Source organism: Spodoptera frugiperda, chromosome 2 (genome assembly GCF_023101765.2).
Source record: "Spodoptera frugiperda isolate SF20-4 chromosome 2, AGI-APGP_CSIRO_Sfru_2.0, whole genome shotgun sequence".
Classification (NCBI taxonomy): domain Eukaryota; kingdom Metazoa; phylum Arthropoda; class Insecta; order Lepidoptera; family Noctuidae; genus Spodoptera; species Spodoptera frugiperda.
This window is the reverse complement of record NC_064213.1, coordinates 10,485,156-10,498,467: the sequence shown is the minus strand read 5'-3', so window position 1 is coordinate 10,498,467 and position 13,312 is coordinate 10,485,156. Positions and strand designations below refer to the sequence as shown.

General features: G+C 39.0%; 2 protein-coding genes across 3 annotated transcripts; one reads left to right on the top strand and one right to left on the bottom strand.

The window, feature by feature from the left end:
- LOC118269225 (transcription factor HES-4-B) lies at positions 1 to 2,165 on the top strand. Its single transcript, XM_035584230.2, has 3 exons — positions 1 to 149; positions 412 to 507; positions 810 to 2,165. Exons 1-3 carry the CDS (start codon positions 69 to 71, stop codon positions 1,845 to 1,847), a joined length of 1,215 nt encoding a protein of 404 aa, XP_035440123.2. The 5' UTR covers positions 1 to 68; the 3' UTR covers positions 1,848 to 2,165.
- Positions 2,166 to 2,539: 374 nt separating this feature from the next.
- LOC118269436 (centrosomal protein of 131 kDa-like) lies at positions 2,540 to 13,269 on the bottom strand. Of its 2 annotated transcripts, XM_035584548.2 has the most exons (16): positions 13,083 to 13,269; positions 12,396 to 12,507; positions 10,221 to 12,321; positions 10,061 to 10,150; positions 9,852 to 9,981; positions 9,509 to 9,616; positions 9,113 to 9,271; positions 8,511 to 8,555; positions 8,055 to 8,260; positions 7,656 to 7,792; positions 7,220 to 7,308; positions 6,768 to 6,979; positions 6,174 to 6,286; positions 5,724 to 5,782; positions 4,992 to 5,134; positions 2,540 to 4,217 (listed from the first exon to the last, which is right to left on the bottom strand). In XM_035584548.2, exons 1-16 carry the CDS (start codon positions 13,218 to 13,220, stop codon positions 4,082 to 4,084), a joined length of 3,978 nt encoding a protein of 1,325 aa, XP_035440441.2. In that variant the 5' UTR covers positions 13,221 to 13,269; the 3' UTR covers positions 2,540 to 4,081. The 2 variants fall into 2 exon arrangements, with proteins under 2 accessions (XP_035440441.2, XP_050558177.1); XM_050702220.1 differs by lacking the exon at positions 8,511 to 8,555 and having other exon boundaries at positions 3,777 to 4,217.
- Positions 13,270 to 13,312: the final 43 nt, after the last annotated feature.

The following is a 13,312-nucleotide window of genomic DNA, read 5'->3' as shown; positions in this document are numbered from 1 at the left end:
GATCCGTCGAGGAGTGCGGTCGTGTCGCGCTCCTGTGCTTGTGAAGTGTCGTGAATATTTGTGATAAAATGCCGTGCAGTGAAGATGATGACTCCCAAACCGGGTTCTCTGAACCCACCCAAGGAATGTCCAAAGCTGAATTGCGAAAGGTGATTACTATGAGTAGTTGTCTTAGTAAAATTTTTGGATTTCATTTGTGAAAAGCGGAAAATAGTGTGTTTGTTTTTAAAGTGTTTCATCATAATCACAAGTGTTCTAAATTCTAAAAAAGAAGTAATAAATAGTGATCTGTGCAAAACCAAAATTAAAATATTTTGTCCGTAAATAGAACAACAATTATATTAATTTAAGAACTAAAAAGGAATAAATTAAAAAGTTCATGTGACTAAAAGTTCCCTTTATAATTTCCAGACTAACAAACCGATTATGGAGAAGAAGCGGCGCGCGCGCATCAACAACTGCCTGAACGAGCTGAAAGATTTGCTCATAGACGGATCCGATAAAGATGTAAGTACTTAAAAATTAATTGTTCAAGTCCATTACTTAGAAATAGAAATATATTTTTACTTGCATTTTTACCCAGAGCATCTAGTTATTCCAATTTCAATGATAATAAAAGATTTTTTTAAAAGATCTTGTTACTGTTTTTGCTGTATCAAACCTTCCTATAAGGTACATTAGTTACATGCACAGACATGTTTAATATGATTGTTTCCACCTATGTAAATTAAAAAGCCATCATATACAAGGTACTTATACCTAAAAAGAATTCCAATTAGAATGAAACTTATAAATATTTCCCTTTACAGCCGTCGCGCCACTCGAAGCTAGAGAAGGCAGATATCCTGGAGCTAACTGTGAAGCATCTGCAGAAGCTGCAGCGCCAGCAGCTCGCGGCAGCCATCGCAGCAGACCCCGCCGTGCTGCACCGGTTCAAGTCAGGCTTCAGCGACTGTGCCGTGGAAGTGAGGAGATACCTCTCACGGCTAGCCAGCGTACCCACAGGCCTCAGACATCGGCTCGGAAACCATCTCACCTCCTGCATCGGAGGCATGGAAACCCTTCAGCCTCGAGACTACGCACCACTCGTGCCAGACCCTCTAAGATTGGACGACGAAAGACCCAGTGCATTCCACTTTGTCAGGTCTACCAGACCTACCAGCCCTCCTCTCAGTCCCCTATCGTGTGACTCCGCCTGCGACTCCTCCACTGAACTCGAAACACCGCCGCGACCTGTGCAAACATTCCCGTTCCCCACACCGCCCAGCCGCTCCGCCTCCGACCAGGACTCCAGCCCAGAAACACAGAAGCCAACAGTATCCTCCACCACGATATCTCCAGAAAGCAGGCATGATGCGTTACGTAACAAGAAATATATGGAGCCGTTATCAATTGTCATAGACGTAGAAAATTATAAAATTGGTATCGACGCATCTCCAAAGCGGGCTGTGGACTACTCCATCAGACACAAGTTAAAACGGCCTGTAGTGGACTTGACAGGACCTGCTCCAAAAATACTGAAAATAGATGACAAAGTCGTTCCAGATATCTATAGAACTCCAGAGAAATCTGCTTTTACGCGGGTCCCAGAGAGGGTGCCACCGTTTCCTCACAAAAAGCTGACGCTACCGGAGAGCATTCCGTGCGCCAGTGAGAGGCCGGTGGAGGTCCGGCCAGTACCTCCTCGAACTGTGATAAGCCACACTGCGGCGTCACTCGCGCAGTCCTCACACGTAGAACCAGTGCAACTGTGTGTTCCTAAGGAAGCCAAACCGGAGGCAGACACTAGTTCTAGGTCACCGAAACAAGGTGCGTCTACTAGCACAGAAATGTGGAGACCCTGGTGATCACAGCTTTATGGAACATTACAAAATTAAATATTTATAATAATGAGATCTTATTATCAGAGACGAATAAGGAAATTATCGATCGCAGCGCCAGCATCCGATGTTTACTTATACAAAATATGAAAATAGCATTTTATCAAAGAAACTGCTTTCAAAAATTGATCTTGAAAACTGTTGAGAGGATTTTTTAGAATTTTAAATGTATATTTTTGGATTTATTGTTAAAATTATTTAGATTTAGGTAAAGAGGGACCTAGGAGTACCTATGTCCCTCTCAGTGCCTCTATAGCTTTAAGTACGTACCTGTTGGTATTACATTTTACGTGATATTATTAAATATATTTTTAATATTTTGTTTGCAATTTTCAATAAGCATTTCAGTTGTTTCATTTTAACCTGTTTTCTGATATTAAACTGGGATTTAAATTAATGCTGGAAAAAGATGTATAAAATACAAGTTACATATATTAACCCGTTGTATGTAGGTGGGTGTCGGCTCGCGATTGTGTCTCATAGACGAGAGGTTAAAACAGATGATTTAATATTATTGAGAAACATGCATAACCTCACACCTGTCTCCCATGGAGGTAGGCAGAGACAAAGTATTTTTGAGTAAATATCCTTATTTTGAATTCTACGGTATTGGTTAGATTTGATCTTTAAAGGCTATACGTAACAATTAGAAACAAACATTGAAAATATTAGTACAATTTATTGGCAAGCACGTCGTGGGAATGTTATTACAATAAGTACAATAAATTAGATAACTCAATAAATTAAACACACACTGAGATGACACCCATTTCAAGTAGAATCACAATATTAACAATTAATTCTTTTACCATAAGTTTAAGATAAAAATAATAGGGTGGGTAATTTTATGAGTATTTTCAATCCAGAAGGCTTACTACGAGTTTGTTTGACATTTAAAGAGATTGAAACGAGAGCACGTTCGGCGGTCTGATTGGTTGGTTCATTCGAGCCGGCCAATCAGAGCACGGTACTCTCGTTCTCTGTGGTCCCGTTTCGATTTCGTTAAACGTAAAGCAAATTCGTACTAAGGATACAGTATTTAGGTAATAAATAGGCACATGTCTTTCTAGAATTAGTAAAAATAACATAATTTTGGACGGATACATTACAATATAAATTAAGCAATTTAAATACTAATATATTGGATTTAATATATAATCCGGGAAGCAGATACGTACACAATTTATAAAAGTAATTTTAAGTTCACAATTTTCGATTCGTAAAAGGCAAAAATGGTTATCATTATGCATTATTTCACTCGAATTAAAACTAAGGGAAGTGTAAAGATAAAATATGTACGTTGCAAAAGTGTAGAAAATGTTATATAAAAGTCCTTGCACCGACCTTATTGGTCCGTGTTTTAGAACGATACTCAAGCGATCTTTTTTTCAAGTACAATTGAAAATCCTCTCTCGTACTATTTATCATTGGCAGTTAATTTGTAGATATACAAACCTTAATTTTAAACCACATTACACACTGAAATGTACCATAAATATTAGTTCTTTAGAAAAAATCACAAACGCATACACCAGTCGAGTACACAATATCATCAAGGTACGTCTGACAGGCTAACCTAAGAATAAATACCTAAACGAAGACTTTGGTTCTGAGAAGACTATAAGTACGTCAATAGTAAAAATGTTACAATAAGGAAGCAAAACAAGGAACATTTAAGGAGTAATATCAATTTAACTGTGTTTTTATAATGACTATCGTGAGACAAACTACATTAACTTCAAAGTTTACTCACGTAAATTAATGGAGAAAAGCTCTACTAACTAGTAGAGCATTATCGATCGATCCATGCATGATCCATGAACGATCGACATTGGAGAAAAGCTCTACTAGTTAGTAGAGCTCACAGAGGGACTAGTTAGAGAGTCACAGAGGGACTCTTCATCATGAGCAGCGGGCGCAGACGTGGCGACGTCGGGCGTGATTTTTAGATAATTTAGTAAGTCTCAAGATAGTTATTATAAAAACAAAAAACTTGTATAATTTGGAAAAATTAACCTAATTGGAAGCTAGACACGAGTATAAGTTTATACAAATTTAAAAAAAACGCCACCGATTTCCATTCCAAACTATACATTCAGAACCTTTAAAATATATTAGGAAGGCACACAAGAAGCTATCATTTCTACTAAACACATTTTGTATCGTCACCTCACTTGGCTAAATAAAAAGATGGCGTCCATTCATTTCTTCTGCAAGAAGTCTTTCCTCTGTTGCTGCAGCTTCTGTTCTAGCAGCGTGATCTTCTCCTGGTATTTCCCAGCTTCACGCGTCAGAGCTTGTATTGCAGAGTCCTTGCGTGCTACTGCCACCTTCACCCTGTATAAAGGATTGAAGATATTTATTTATTTTACACTTTATGTACATTGGTTATACAATGGTGGACTTAATGCCAATTTGGCATTCTCTAACAGTCAACCTTAGGGTGATGCAGAGAGACACAACAGTAGGTGTAACTTGCAAGCTTGTGGAGAAATATTATAACACAAATCAATTTATAAATAATTACTGTGGTACTAATATTATGTACCGTGTAGGGTAGGCGACTGGCAGATATTTATTAGAGGTACACATTCACAATCGACATTGCAAAGCGCATCTAACACTTTTATGCATAGGTAGATATAGATGCTACAATTATAAATCTGAAGAGTTTGTTTGTTTGTTTGAATGCAATTATATTCAAAACTACTAGTTCGAAATCAAAATCATTTTTATGTTGGATAGTCGTGTTTATCGAGGAAGGCAAAGACTATAAGACATCACGGTACTATCAGTAGGAGCCGTGTAGTGGGTAAAACCGCGAGTAGTAGGATAAGCCTAAGGATCATAATCATTATCATTGTATCAGCAACAAGACATCCATTGCTGAACTTAGGACTGCTAATGACTTCCAATAATGATTAATCGAACCGAAACGTAGTCTCTCGGAGTCGGTACATCAGCATAATCATTAACAGCTCCTGGCAGATTACAGCTAGACTAAAGCTTTGTCTCTAGATAAAAAGTATTTGCCATAATCTCCACATTTAGCAGACGAGTTGACGATCGCAATTTCGGTAAGAAATCGAATCTAATCGAATAGTTACTGACTTGGCATAGAGCTGGTGCATTTGTTCCTCGTGCGTCTTCTTCATCTCCTCGATCTCCCGCTGCAGGGCTTCCAGCTTGCCCTGCCAGGACTCCGCGCATTGGGCGCGCACCTCATCCGCACGAGTCTCCAACTGGGTGTTCTTCTACAAAGGTAATACACAAATTAAGTAATATTAGGTAAACAGAAAGTATTTATGAATAGGGTATCTATTGTAAACCAGTATGATTGAAATTGTTATTTTTTTAAATAAAAATAAAATTTCATTTAGCACGTTAGCACCTAGCACGTTAGCACCTAGCACGTTAGCACTTAGCACGTTAGCACCGAGCACGTTAGCACCTAGCACGTTAGCACCTAGCACGGTAGCACCTAGCACGTTAGCACCGAGCACGTTAGCACCTAGCACGTTAGCACCTAGCACGTTAGCACCTAGCACGTTAGCACCTAGCACGTTAGCACCTAGCACGTTAGCACCTAGCACGTTAGCACCTAGCACGTTAGCACCTAGCACGTTAGCACCTAGCACGTTAGCACCTAGCACGTTAGCACCTAACACGTTAGCACCTAACACGTTAGCACCTAACACGTTAGCATCTAGCACGTTAGCACCTAACACGTTAGCACCTGCTAAATTGATCTAAACGAAATTAGGCATACTCGAGATAGAATTATGTTTATATGACATCAAATATACTGAGTAACAAACATACACCAATGCCATAGGTACTTACTTCAGTCAACACCCTGTTCCGAGTCTCCAGTTGCGAGATAGTCACTTCTAGTTCAGCACCTAGAATGAATAACAAAAAATATCAGTTAATGTCATTCATTATAACCACACCACTGAATACCATCAAAAGATGTGTTAATGTGAAGATACAGTAGATTTAAGCATGATATCAGACTTAAAGAACAGTAGGTAGAGCTCGTTCGGCGCTCTGATTGGTTGGTTTATTCGAGTCGGCCAATCACAGCGCACCACGTGCTCTCGTTTCGATTACTTTTAACGTAAGGCAAACTCGTACTAAGGGTACGCTTACTAAGGCCGGCTCACATAAACCAACCAATCAGAGAGCCGAACGAGCTCTCGTACTAATGGTACAGAGCCAGAGTAGAAAACGGAATTAAGTAGAGAATATTAAGGTTCCTGAATAATAGCTAACAAAGTGAGTAGTACTGACACTTGTCCTCAGTCTGCCGTATCCTGGCCTGCGCGTCCTGGTAGCGGCGCAGCGTGGCCTGCTCCGTCTCCGCCAGCTCCTTCAGCTCCGCCTCGTATTGCTCCTTGTTCCTCCTGAAACAGGCATCAATCAATATGTGTGCAATTATTTAATTATTAATTATTTCAAAATCAAAACTGTCAATTTGCTCCATATCATAATATAGCCACCCGATTAGCAAATAGCATTAGGGGTGAAGGCTGACCAATAGATACGTAGATAGATAACCAATCACATTCAGATTCAGATTCCCCAACAACCCTTAAATTCCTAACCCCGGCAACGCGCTTGTAATACCTCTGGTGTGTCGGGCGTCCATAGGCGACGGCGATTGCTTACCAACAGATGATCCATAAGATGATACCAATACAAAAAAAAAATTTGTTTAACTTTTAGTGCTGATCTGGCGACAAAAATTAAAGGCTAGGTAATCCTCAGCGTCGGTCATCGTTGTCCAACATGGCGTTCAATATGTTAAAGTGTATATTGGTCTACTTGAAACAAACGATTTGACTTACAAGGCCCTCCAATCTTCTATCCACTATCGTTCCTTACCTGAGTGCATCCTGTAGTTCCCTCCTGCCGGCCTGTGCCTCAGCCTCCATATTGTCGATGGCCCTCTCTATCTCCCTGTCCCTCTCGTGTTTGTGTTGCGCGGCTATCTCTGCCGTCTTCCGCTTTATCTGCAACTGCTGCTCCACTTCCAACTGCTTCTTGTGTTCCTCTAGTTGCTGCTTCATTTCTACTTCTTTCTGTTTTATTTGTTCCTGAATACAACATTATAAATAATTATTAAGACACACACTTATTGTTCATTAATCAAACACGATGAAGTTGGTTGCCTTTGTGGCCCAACAGCAAAAATAAGTACTCATATAGAAACATCGAGAGATAGACCTATGTATAAACATTGTATATCTAAATATGATACAAAGACATAAATACCAAACCGTGTAATCATAAAGACTCTTAAATAATATTATAGTGTTATCTATTTTAAGACTTACCTCCATTTTCTCTCTTTCTTTTATAATTTCTAGTTCCATTTGCATGCGTTTCTCTTTCATTTCTTTCTCTTGTTCCTCTCGCCATTTCTCTGAAATAATAAATACAGAGAGTCCATTTAACATGTAGGCTTAGATAAAATTTTAATTCAGCATACAATTAAGTTGGGATGACAGTAGTAAATATCGGATACAGAACGGGCCCAGTGTACTACCCTGTGGTACACCTGATTTAATCTTGATGAGATCTCATGCTTTGTCTTTATATTCTGCCTGATAGGTAGCTCTTTTAATAAAATTTATGTTTAGAAGATGACAAAAGGGGCATGGAACCTTATTTTTGTAATTTATAGATCAAATCAGCATGTTATACATCAAACGCATATATCAAACGCTTGACTGATGTCTTAACATAACAGCGAAGATGATTATTTTGTACCTAATTCCTCTCTTTGTGCCTTCTCCCTGGCTGCGAGTTCGGCGGCTACTCTTTCGTTCTCGGCCCTCATTTCCGACACCAAGCGAGTACGCTGCTCCTGGTAGGTTAGCTCAATTTCTAAAATCTGCTTCTCTAGTCTGAAAACAATTAAATACAAAGGGTGTTTTTACGTAAACATTGTTTTTATTATTGTTTCCTGGCAATTATTCCTATTATAGTAAAGTATTTCTATCCATAAAGACAATTTTGTTAGAATTACTTTTTTATGAAATTAGATTTGTCAGCTATACAAATGTTTCTGAACACTTTTTTCCTGAATACAAGATAATATGATACTGATATTGTCTAAACAGACTAGTAATACCCAAGACAACAGCTTAGAAATAGTAAATATTTTACCTGGAACTAGCCAAATGTCTCTCCTTAACCAAAGCTGCCTCTTTCTCCTCCTCGAGCTCTCTCCGGAGGTCCTCCAAGTCCTGTGCATGTTTGGCCTGCATCCGTCCAGTCTGCTCCGCATGAGACATCTTCAGGTCCGATACCTCCTTCTGCTGGCGTTCTGCCATCTCCCTCAGCTCGCCTTCCAGCCCTTTTACTGTCAACTCCTGGATTTGTCGAAAAAATAATAAAAAAGGTATAGTACAGCTATAGATAAGTTACATAATTTATCTTTGTCTGATTTTCACAGTGAAATGTTTATGAACACATTTATTTACATTATGGTTGATATCTGTGTTTTACTAGAGTTATTTAGGAAGCCAGCATTTGTCGTGAAATCTAATTATTAAGCCTTTTGAAACTACTATCATAGTTTTCATAAACATGTACGTGTTATTATTAATTTAGGTATCCTACCTTGATCTTTTCTGCTTTCTGCCTCACCCAGCGTTGTCTTGCCACCTGTATGATACAATTAGAATGAGTGCAAGCAGATGTTAGTATGAGTGCAATCATGAACCATTATGAAATATTAACGTATGTGTCTATTAAAGCAGTTATTTACAGAACTTTTTACAAAAACATGCTATGTTCAAGTAGCAACGCCAGAACATGCAATATAGGCCTGAAATAAAAGTACCATTAAATCCTATTCCATTTATGGTTCCATTTCCACTTGTATATTACATTTCTATTTCATAAAGACTGACTTTTAAAGAGCTGTGCTAACAAGTTGCTCTAACATGCTGCACTAACCAGTTACAGGCCGGTAAATGAGCCCTCGAATCACCTGATGGTAAGCAATCGTCGCCACTTATGGACACGCTGAACACCAGAGGCGCGTTACAAGCGCGTTGTCGGCCTTTTGGGGGTTAGGAATATAAGGATTAACACAAGCGTTGCTTCACGCCGGTTTCCTATGAGGCCACTCCGGTCGAGCCGTCCATTCGTGCCGAAGCGTGGCTCTCCCACACTTAATGCGCTAACCTAATACGCTAAACTAATTTAGTTGCGCTAACCTGTTGCGCAGCCTGCATCTTGTCGTGTTGGTTGCGCAGTTCCAGTTTGTAGCGCTCCTCTAGTGCTTGAGCAGACCTCTTCCAGCGCTCCTCCAGCGCCCGGCGCTCGTCCACCAGCTGTTCTATGCGATGGTTCAGCGTCTTCTTGTCATTGATCAACTTTTAACAGAAAATTGTGATTAGTGAAATTATTTTAATGTCTAAGAGAGTACGATGGGAATTTCATTTTCCTTGCACTAAAAGAACCATTGCTTCATTATTTATAATGTTAGACAAATTGAACAGAATTTTAGTCTCAAATTATCTGGGGCCAGCGTAAAGTCCTAACTAGATTTAGCCGATTGATGATGTGACTGCAACAGTTTTCTATTCACAATTTCCATCGATTTGTCGTACCTGATCAATAAAGTTCTGATGTCTCTTGATGGTGTTCTCACACTCTTGCTTCACCTTACTGATGTTACGGTTGGACTGCTTCTCCAAGTTGCTCACTTTGTTTATCATCTGGAAATCACGAAAATTTTACAATTTTGTTTCGGGTTTGCGTGTTTGTGTGGATGGGTTTGCGTGCATGTGTATGTGAAATTGTATGTTTGTAAACGCACCCACGACACAGGAGAAAATCCTAGTCTGGGGTATCGATTACTAAAAAGAAAGAAAGAAAACCATTTTGAAGGTTTATATTAACTCGAAAAAATATTACTAAAAACGATATAGTTTTTGTTGCTTATGGTTATACCTGTTCTTTATGGTTGGCGAGGCTCTCCTGCAGTAGTGCGATGCAGCACGAGCGTTCCTCCAGCTGCAGTGAGGCTGTCACCAATCTCTGCGCTAGTTCTGTCTGAGGTAGCTTCAGTAGAGTCTCCAGTCTGATCAACATTCAAGACAGGTTTAAATCAGATCAAATACTACCTTCTCATTTAAGTTTATTGAACATTAAACACTTACTTTGGTGTACTTTGAGGAGTCGTATTAGTAACTACGGATAAAGCATCATTGGCACTCTGCTCTACTTTCTCCAGGAACTCAAATATTTCCCTGAAAATATAATCATTGATTAGATACACAGTCTCATGTTTCTAGTTCTGATTAGTGAACCCCTACTCACATAAAGTTATCCTTCGGCGAGAAATCTTCTTCTTTCTTGCTTTCTGTTTCAGTTAGAATAGTATTCGTAACTTCTACCACGGGGTTCTCGCCGTAACTCTCAATTTCCTTCAGCATCGAGTAAATATCTAACACCGTGGACTGGTTGTTCAGTTCTTTCGACGATTTTGGAGGCTTATCATCAGGAGGAGGCGGAGGAGGTGCAGGTCTCTCTGTTTCAATATTTCCCTCAAGCTTTACAGGTTCTGGTTGCTTTGGGTCGGCTTCTATTGGAATTTCTTCAACTTCAATGATCCTCGGTGAAGGCGCGGAGAGAGACATCCACGAATCGATATCTTTGTCATGCTGCACGCTTTCGATCCTAGCGCTCATTGGAGTCCGAATAGTAAACATGTTCTTTTGAGTTTGGTTCCTTATGTTCACCGGGATTTGATTCTTGCCAACACCCTTAGGACTTTTGTTATTCCATTCTTGTTTGAATCCCATTGAACTTTCGCCTGACGCACCGTTGTTTATTTTCCTATCAGGTTTTTTCAAGTTCTTCGTTCCATTCCCATAATCACTTTCTTTGACTTTCAAATAGTTTTGTATCAGTTCCTTTGTTGAAATTTTGGACACGTCTCGTCTAGCATCAGTTGAATTTTTCATTTTTACCGGTGGCTGGGTTACCAAAGTGCTTTCTTGCGAATTTTCACTATTGTCCATCTTATCATCGAAGTTGGATGCATCTTCGAACATCTTGTCTATGTTAAGCGGAGTGGGAGATATGGCGTCAGTCTGTATGTCTTTGAGGGTGAGGTCGTGGAGGTTGTTTATAGCTTCCAGTTCTTTTTTATAGTCTTCTATGACCTTTGAAGTGTACGCTTTCGTAGTACTGTTAATAAGATAAGGTGGGTAATCTAAATTATTTTCAGTATTATCGGATTTGAGCTCGTCTGTTCCTTCACTACTACCAGGTATGTGTACCTCGGTCTTGTTCGGAGAGTTTTGTGGAGCCAGCGCGATGTGGCCCTCCTTCTTTAGGAAGAAGTCTTTGTACAGCAAGCGACTGTGGTTCAATGGCTCAGCCCATTGACTATTTCTATCAGGTAGATAACTTTTGTGGTACACTTTATCATTGCTATTCGTTGAGACACTATCCAAGCTCTTGGGCTGCTCTTCCACTTTATCATGCGAGTTAGACTTCTTGAGCATCGACGTATTTGGCAGAGAATAGTTCTGTGTGTAAAACCTATCATCATTTGGTCCACTGTCAGGATACCCAGAGTCTTTAGACGAAGAATCAGTATGAACTACGGTACTAGATAATTTAGTTTTATATTCGTCAGTAGGGTTCGCACGAAATTCATCGAAAAAGCTGGTATAAGTCCTCGATTCGCAAATGTAGCTCTGGGTGATTTTATGATAATCATCGCCTTTGAAATCGTAAGAGTTTTTATTAGTCAAGTTATCACCATGGTCTCCTTTAGCAATTTTGTCTTCAAGAGAAATTTCTGGAGACAAACTGGACATGTGCTGTGAAGGAACACTGTCTAGGTCTTGCGTGGACTCTTCTTCTACCAAGGACAGTTGTTGTTTGGAGATGGTGAGACGGCGATTGTACGTATCAATTGCCTTCTCAACCTCCGACTGTATACTGGTTTCGCCGTACGATCCATGTCCGAACTCAGAGCTTTTCTTCCCTTCTTCAAGTGGTATGAAATATGACTCGTAAGCTCGAGTCTTGAACGAGGGCGACAAAGGCCTGCCGTGATAAATATTCTTAAGTCTAGTTGGGGAATGGGTTCTCTCCACAATCTTCACTTCCAGTCCATATTCCTGAGGGTTCACATCTTCGTTTATTGAGTTCTCCATAGACTTCCTGTTCTTTTTAGCTATGTTCCTATACTTAACAAAGTTTTTAGAATTCACGTTTTTCTTCGTCCCTAGTTGAGCTTTAGCTTTGATTTTAGTTCCTAAACTAATGAAGGTGTCTTCAGAACCATAGTCTGAAGCATTACTACATATTTCTTTGTTCCTACTAGAATGAGGTTCAATGGATTTTGTGTCTCTTAGTAGATCAGTAGTAGGTGCTACTATTTTTATAGTAGTGGTTGGAGAATCTGAAAATCAATTGAATTTATGAATTTTGTTTACATTCTTATAACAATTTATTTGTTTCTAGAAATATATTTACTGTTATATGACTGCAGTAGCTCAGCACTGAATGCTTTTAAAAAGTTTCTGGTTGTTGGGGCCCGGTCTTTGGTATCAGCTGAGAATGGTCTCTTGTACCTTTCTGGATGATCCTGAAACAGAATAATTTAAACTACAATAATCTTGAAGAGCTTTTCTTTATTTTGTATTTACCATAAGTATCCAACCATAACTTGTCCCATTATGTATTAAGACATGTTGTTTGAGTGAATGTTCTTATTCATAAATGAATAATCTTACTGAGGTAAGCCTATGTTCAGCAGTGGATGTGTTGTGGCTAAACTGATGTAACAAAATGATGATGACACAGAGAAGTAAAGAATTTAATTTAAATTTACCAATAGTAACTAACCTCCACCTTGTCTGCAATAAAATTAATTCTAACTGAGCTTGAAATTTAAATAATAATTCCAATAAGCTAACTTATTGGATATCTTTTCCAGATGTTTTTTAATCATGCATGACATTGAACACGCAACATTTAAAAGGGGTGTCGTGAAGTAATCACCATGACTACAACGATTGTTTAATCATAAATATACGAATGTGCATTTAATGTAATTTAATTATGTATTACGTTATTTTATAAAGAAAGAAATATGATACCTAATGTAAGTAATAAATAGAAGATATCTAGTTTAATAAAACATTATAAGTAAATACCTACCGGCGTAATACAAACAGTGCTTTGTAAAGCGGATCGTGGTCGATTCCGAATATTTCTTTTGTCGTCTTTCTTCTTACTTCTATAAGACAAATTCACAGGCGAGCCCATTAACCGCAAATTATTATTTTCTTTCGACATTGCACACACATTCCAACAACAAATCTAACGTACGTTATTGACAATTTCACAAAACCGTTTTGTTTATTTGTTGTCAAGGCTTTCGTTGCTAG